This window comes from Trachymyrmex cornetzi, unplaced genomic scaffold (assembly GCF_001594075.2).
Source record: "Trachymyrmex cornetzi isolate Tcor2-1 unplaced genomic scaffold, Tcor1.1 scaffold608, whole genome shotgun sequence".
NCBI classification, from domain to species: Eukaryota; Metazoa; Arthropoda; class Insecta; order Hymenoptera; family Formicidae; genus Trachymyrmex; species Trachymyrmex cornetzi.
In genome coordinates, this window is record NW_017299924.1 from 266,916 (window position 1) to 275,194 (window position 8,279).

General features: G+C 38.5%; 1 protein-coding gene across 1 annotated transcript; it reads left to right on the forward strand.

Annotated features, from left to right (window-relative positions):
* Positions 1–5,872: 5,872 nt before the first annotated feature.
* Positions 5,873–7,636, forward strand: LOC108766615 (uncharacterized). Its single transcript, XM_018516016.1, has 4 exons — positions 5,873–5,977; positions 6,110–6,367; positions 6,584–7,098; positions 7,472–7,636. The coding sequence occupies exons 1-3, from the start codon at positions 5,873–5,875 to the stop codon at positions 7,094–7,096; spliced, it is 876 nt and encodes a 291-aa protein (XP_018371518.1). The 3' UTR covers positions 7,097–7,098; positions 7,472–7,636.
* Positions 7,637–8,279: the final 643 nt, after the last annotated feature.

Below are 8,279 nucleotides of genomic sequence, written 5' to 3' on the forward strand. Positions count from 1 at the left end.
TGCGCAGTTGAATTGAAAACGGGGTCTTGTCCCTACTCTTAATATCTTTTACTGTGGTTTTGTAACATTTTGTTGAACATTGCTTCAAAGTGAACAAAAATGAGTTTCAGCTTTTTCACTGAAAATCTTGGCGTATTCTTTTGAACTTGCACTATTCAGTGCAACCCATGGAACTCGTCCAGTGTTGGTGTGAACTGAGTGCGCACTGGTGCGCACTAACTTTTGCCCAATCGAAAACGCTATTAGATATGAATCGCGCAGGCAATTCTCTATGGCCGGTATTCATAGTCGGATCTTATATTTAAGACCATCTTAAGTACAGTCTTAAGATGTCATGAACCAATCAAAGGGCCGCATTAGCGATTTAAGACATTACTTAAGACGATCTTAAAATAAGAACCGACTATGAATACCAGCCTCTGTCTTTGGTTAGGCCCAGTTTCACAATTCACGGATAACTCGATCTTAACCGAGGTTCGACTTATTCATTATCTCTTTCTAATTCTAGAATTGGAAAGAGATGAGAAACAAGTTGAACCTTGGTTAAGAATTAACCGTGAGTTGTGAAATTGGGCCTTAGGGCCACTTTCACCAAGCTCAGTTAACTTAACCAGCCTAGTAATTGTAATGAAATAGAAAGAGATAGAAATAGTTCTATCTCTTTCTATTTCATTACAGTTACTAGGCTGGTTAAGTAAACCGACGACGATGGTGAAAGTGGCCCTAATTATATGCGGGTGGCACCCAGTTGGACACGGCTCAATTGAACACGAGCTATTCACAGCGCTTGAGACTACAAAGCTCCTAAGCACCGGTCGCTGTGATTGGTGGTGTCCAATCGAGCCGTGATCAATCGGGATCGCCCCGATCAACGCAATGCTACAAATGCTTTAAAGCAATTTTTGATTGGTTAATTTGCAAAATTCTTTCTTCTAATTGGTCAACGAAATGCTTCAAAGTATTTGTAGTGAGATTTTGATCGCAACTAGAGACCCTCTAATCAGAGTCGCGACACGAGAACAGCTAATTTTGATTGGTTCGTCATTTTTCAGCAATTCCCGTCAATATTCGAATGTCAATATTGGCTGCGTTCGGGAACGTCGCTTGGATGCCTCGGATTCATCATCTGTCCTTATTTAACATTTAATGTTAAACAAGGACGGATGATAAATCCGAGGCATCGGAGGCATCCGAGCGACATTTCCGAACGTAGCCATTGTAGGAATAGGCGATGTGCGTATCGATACGTTAAAAATCGTTCGCAAACTAATCTATTTTGTAAAGAATCAATTTTTCCAACCAAAACAAGCATAGAATGACAGAAATAGCGTTAATAGCATCTCCCTGAACGCACATTTTTTCCAACATTTGTTGCCCATAATGCTCAACGTTCAACATCACGCGGAAATATTATCATTATGTAGCCTTTGGCTGCAGAATTATTGCAAAATGGGGCTGCACACCCAACCATTTTGCAATAATTTTTAATAATGTTCTAAAAGTCGTACTATAGAAAGACGTATCTTACGGGATCATGACTCATACAAGAACTATGAAGGTTAGAAAGAGGCACAACATATTCTTCTCTCTTTCTTGTGATTTTGCTGAAACTAGAAATTTTTAATATAAAGAGACCGTAAAAGAGTGTCTCTAACTAGAGTCTCCGTTCCTCGTGTCGCGACTCTGATTAGAGGGTCTCTAATCGCAACCTAAGGCCGATATTTCATTTATGCGTTTTTGTCGTACGACAAATATGTGTAAGACAGAGAGGTCCTCGGATCTCTCTATCCTATAGCCAATCAACACGCAGAAAAAGCTTGTCGTACGACAAAAACGCACAAATGAAATATCGTCCTAAGTCCATGCAAAACAACGCAACATATGTTACGTGCGATAAGCAGCTGACTGAAGGCCGCAACACAAACTTTTGCATAACGCATAACGCATAGTGTATAAACGAATCAACTAATCAGAATCTTCCCTTTTCTCCCATTCCATGGAAAAGAAGAATTTCGATTGGTTGCAATACATGAAGAAAATTACAATCAATGGACTCCTCAAATAATCAAACTAAATGTATAAACAACCATGGGCATTTGGAGTCAACGCTAGATATTTGTTGCGTAAAATTATCTTATATTTATAACATATATTATTACACTAATTTGGACGTTTCGGCTAACAATTTTGAGCCATCCTCAGCAATAATAATTACCGCTAATCATCCCTATTGTCTAGCTGCATCTCGCACAATCGCAGCTCCGACCATACTACAATTGTATTGGAAATGTGGTGAGAGACAACCATCTTCAACATAGTCAATGTTGTGCCATCCAGTTGCTTAACTGAGTGGAATTGATAGTGGAACTCAAGCAGATCTCCAATCACAAATGCAAGTGAATCCAAGCATCGTCAACAGACACCATTATCATGATATTCCATGTTAATACAATTGTAGTATGGTCGGAGCTGCGATTGTGCGAGATGCAGCTAGACAATAGGGATGATTAGCGGTAATTATTATTGCTGAGGATGGCTCAAAATTGTTAGCCGAAACGTTCAAATTAGTGTAATAATATATGTTATAAATATAAGATAATTTTACGCAACAAATATCTAGCGTTGACTCCAAATGCCCATGGTTGTTTATACATTTAGTTCGATTGGTTGATTCCTTTGTGCACTATGCATTATGCGTTATGCAAGAATGTGTGTTGCGACCTTAAAGCGGGGAGCACAGACTCTTGTATAACGCATAACACGTAATGCATAAGAATATGTACCAATCGAAGTTCTCCGTTTCTTTCCCTTCTATGTAATAGAGAACTCTGGTTGGTTCAATTTGTTATGCCTCATGTGTTATGCGTTATGCAAGAGTCTGTGCTCCCTGCTTTACTTTCTTGGTTATGAGTGCAATGAGTACAGCGCCTCAGGGGTGGCACCCAGTTGGACACGAGCCACTCACAGCGCTTGATCTACAAAGCTCCTAAGCACCGGTCGCTGTGATTGGTGGTGTCCAATCGAGCCGTGATCAATCGGGATCACCCCATGGAAGACGGCCAATTCCCCTCTCAATCTCTCTCCCATTACATCATTGAATGGAAAGAGATAGTAATGGCCGTCTGCCACGGTCCCTCTCTCTCATCCCTGTCGAACATTTTGACACACGGATCGCGCAGTCCATTCTCTTATATCTTTGCTCATAACCAAGAAAGTCAGTCAGCAGCTTGCCGCACGTTACGCATGTAACACATGTTGTGCTGTTGTGAGCGGGCTTACACACGTGTTTTAAAGTTTCGTATGATTTTCAATCACAGAATATCAATCGTTCGTGATTGTAAGTGATTAACTGATTAATCGGTTAATAAATTCCTCGTGTTGTCAAGTTAATGTAATCGAATTGTGTCAATACGTTGAACCGTGACATAATTTATAAAAGAATCTCATCGCGGAAACGTGTGACATATCTACATACTTAAGAGACATTAATATTTGAGTGATGGAAATGAATTGCAGTGAACAGTTGTGTCGAGCATTATTACGGTGGACCTAAACTTATTCTTCCAATTGTTTCAAGAAGCTAGAGCAAAATGGAATCATTGAACATCTACAAGGTAATAACAATTTTATAATTGAGATAATAATAAGCTTTTAAAGTGTAAATTTACATTTTTGTTTTAAACATTTATAACTGTTCGAATGCTAAAAAGTACAATCGCGTTTCTCATAAAACTTGTCATAAATATGTAATAAATACTACGAACGCGATATCGCAGATAAAATTGTTAGAGAAATTTTTTGTAAAATTGAGAAATTAAACAATAATTGCGTGCCACAAGTATTATGATGCCTATTGTCATACAATTAAGTCTAACAAGTATTTCAGTATGTCTAATTGTATAAAACGCTCTTAGAATTCGACATACTGAAATAATTGTATGATTTGTATATCAATAGTTTTATAATACTCATCGCACGTAATTATTGTCCAATTGTGCTCTTTTACAACATTTCTCTAACAATTTTATCAATATAATTAGAATGCAATCCAATACTCAAAGGGTTCAATATCCATTCTAATTTCATCATTCTAATTTATAATTTAATGAAATATTTAAAATATGTGAAAGACAAATAGCGTTTTCGGCCCGATCGGGTTTGCACCAACCTGGGTTGGATTAATCTTTCCTATTGATTGATGTCACACGCTCTACCAATAGGAGAGCGCAAAACGCCATTAATCCAACCCAGGTTGGTGCAAACCCGGTCGGGCCGAAAACGCTAAAAGAGATAGTGTGGTAGAGGGGAAAAATAGAAGGAAGGGAAAAAAAGAAGAAATGTGTTTTTATAAACGTGTAAATGCATCCGGTCAATGTGTGCACCCCGTGCATAAAGCGTCCGCGTCTAACCGTGAGAGCCGCTCCTGCCCGTCTCCTATACGCGACCCGTGATACGCTATTTCTTCTTGTAATTTGAAAACTGCTTCGGACAAAATTTTCGTAAAGGAAAAATCGTCTCAGAATACGGCCAAAAATATGTCCCTTTAAGGACAAAAGGTTATTCTGAATCACCCTGTATATAAAAAAAAGTATGACCTTTGTAGACATAAGGTGCATTCAAGGAGACGCTATTAGCGTTATTTGTGTTATTCTATTCTTGTTTTACGTCTAATAAACAACGAAGATAGAATGATAAACAACGAAAATAGCGCTAAAGCCGGGAGCACATAGAAAAACGTAAGGCCGTAAGGCGTAATCAGTAAGGAAATTGTATAGGCCGTAGCACACACTTTTGCATAACGCATAACGCATAGTGCATAAGCGAATCAACTAATCAGAAGCTTTCCTTTCCTCTTATTCCATGGAAAAGAAGAATTTCGATTGGTTGATTCCATTATGGGGTAACACCACTGTAAAATTTTCAAAAAATCAATTTTTTTTTGGGCTTCAAAAATCCTTTGAACCCTGTAGAATACGAGGAAAAAACTTTTATACGTGAAACTAATTTTTTTCATCGAAATTCCGAGCTGTGTACCAAACGAGTCGGGCGACTCCGAAACGGCTACCTGCTGCGCCGGGTGGATACCTGTCGAGAGAGTAGTGCGTAATACCTTGCTTATTGATTTCTAAGTTATGTGACACACTAATAGATGTCTCTAGGAGTAATTTTAGAAGCATTTTCATTAGAAACACGTGTTTACGCGTCAGTATTGCATCATTTCGTGTACGAAACACACGATTTTCCCGCTTGAAATCAATAACCGTCGTTTATTTTTGTACGTGTGCGCTTCGAGTTGAGCAGTTTTTTGTGTAATTTCGGAGTGTTTAGATAGCAAAATGAGTGATAAAGTTTATTCGCGCCAAAAAGGTACAAAAGAATTGCAGTTTATTCGCGCTAAAAAGGTACAAAAGAATTGCATACAACGCGGCTTCGAAGCAACGTGTCGAAAAGACGACCGAAGAACAGATTCGAGATTGAAGGCGACGCAGAAGGCGTGAGTGCGTCTGCCAAGAAGTTGAGAACGAGTGAAGATTTGAACGTAAATTATGAATTCGGGTACAGAATTATAAATTTTTTGGCAGTTTTTGCTGTGATTTCACAACATGTGAAATGTAAAAAGTGTAATTCCGATATTACTTTTCGTGAAAGAAATCCTCGTGGCTTAGGCTTCAAAATAGTTATCGCTTGTCCTAATTGCCCGGAAGTTGTAATTCCTAGTTGTAAATATATACAAAACGCATACGAAATAAATCGTCGAATCGTTCTAGCTATGCGATTAGTAGGAGTTGGACTAAATGGAATTATTAAGTTTTGTGCTTTCATGGAATTACCACGTCCAATATTCCAATCTTTTTACGATAAATTAGTGAATATGATTTCAATCGCAACATCAACAGTAAGAGATTCCAGTTTGAAAAAAGCAGCACAAAAAAAGAAGAAAATGACTGAAGAACATGGACAATCTGCAGGAATAACGGTTTCCGGTGATGGTTCTTAGAGAAAACGCGGATTTTCTTCGCTTTTTGGAATCACGTCATTGATTGGTTGGTTTTCTGGGCAAATTGTCGATGTTGAGGTAAAATCTAAATATTGTAAAAGTTGCGAACAGTGGAAGAAAAAATTGGACACTTGTGACTATGACGAATGGTATAAAACGCACGCCGATGTATGTAAAGCGAATCACGAAGGATCATCAGGAAAAATGGAAGTTGACGTAGTCATCGAGATGTTCCATCGCTCAAAAGATTTGCACGATCTCAAATATTCAAGCTACATCGCGGATGGTGATAGTAAAACATTTAAAGGTATTATCGACTCTAAACCGTATGAAGATTTAGTAGTACAGAAGAAAGAATGCATCTCGCACGTACAGAAAAAAATGGGAACGCGACTTCGTAATCTGAAAAAATCATCGAAAAACCTCGGAGGAAAAGGAAAATTAAGTGCCAAATTAATAGACGAGCTGACTATTTATTATGGTTTGGCCATTCGTCGGAACCCAACATCCTTAGATGACATGAAAAATGAAATTTGGGCGACCTTATTTCATAAGTTATCAACTGACGAAAATCCGTAACACAAGAAGTGCTCGAAATCTTGGTGCAATTGGAAGAAGGCGCAAGAAGCAGACACCTTGGACACTTTCCGTCACAAGTCACCGCTTTCCGAAGAAGTTTACGAAGCTATAAAACCTATTTATGAAGATTTGAGTCGGGACGAGTTACTAAACCGTTGCCTGGACGGTTACACGCAGAATAGTAACGAAAGTTTTAATGCGACAGTGTGGAATTTGGCTCCTAAATCGTACTCAAGCGGCAAGACAGTCCTAAATGTAGCGGCGGATATCGCTACATGCGTCTTTAATGATGGAATGACTAGTATTATACACATTATGCAGCTTCTGGAAATGGAAATTGGTGGCCAAGCATATAATTTGTGCATCGAATCCGACGCAAAACGAATCACGCACACAGAGGCGCAATTATCAGATGCGGCAAAAAAGGCGCGCTCTAGCATAACATCTGCGAGGAAAGAAATGGAGGACGAATATTCTAACTTAGAAGGGCAGCTTTACGGTGCTGGGATTGCAGACTAATGGTAAAAATTTTTTTTTAGTCGAATTTTCAATTTTTTCATGTTCATAATACAACTCCAAACTTTAAATGCGTTTTTCTCGAAACACGTTTTTTCAACGCGGCAAGCAATATAACTCAAACAATTTTTAATATTTTCACTCGAATTTTTTACTGTACATTCAAAACAACATTTCGAAGTACAATACGTACGGGATTTTCGATACGTTGCTTTAAACATTTTTTATTGCCAAATAATGTCACTTTTTTTTATCGAAAAATGAACGACTTTATTCAAATGCTCGCCAATCACTCAAAAATCAATATTTCTAAAATCCCCTACGTATTGTACTAGATATACCATTGAAGATCATGAGGAATTTTTTTATTTGTTCTAGGTTCAAATTTCCAACGGCTACACTGCTTGCCGCGGACCTCTTTATTTTAAAGGCGCATCGGGAATATGGCTGCCATTTCGCCATTTTGTAATATTTTTTTATGAAAAAATGTTTACAAGTACTTCAATATATGCTTATTAACTTCACGGAATATTAATACTTTATTTCATTTCCTTCCATTATGAAAAAAATGTCGAAAAAGTGCAATTTTTTGGGCCGTTACAGTGGTGTTACCCCTTATGCACTATGTTTTATGCGTTATGCCAAATCTTGTGTCTGGGCCCTTACATTGGATTCGCTACTGGCCTTACGGTCTCTGCTGTGATTGGCTAAGGGCCTGCGCACAATAGAGGAACAAGAATTAGATATTAAGATTTCAACCTATCAGAAACCGTGTATTCCGATGTAATCGGTTTCTGATAGGTTAAAATCTTAATATCTAATTCTTGTTCCTCTATTGTGCTCAGGTCCTAATTCACTTACTGCTTGCGTGCTACGGCCTTACGTTCTTGTATGTGTCATGGGCTTAAGGGCTGCCGCACACACCTTCCGTAACAGTAATCTCAAGACGTACCATAAGAATTAGCCAATCACAGTCGAGAATTCTTTTGAACTCTTAATTCTGATTGGCTGATACTTAGGCTGATGTCCCATGCAGCGTATCGTGCGTAAGCGGATTCGTGTATCGCCAATCACAGAATCATTCTCTTAGATCTATTTGCAAATTTCGCAAGCATATCTAAGAGAATAATTCTGTGATTGGCGATACGCGAATCCGCTTACGCACGATCCGCTGCATGGGACATCA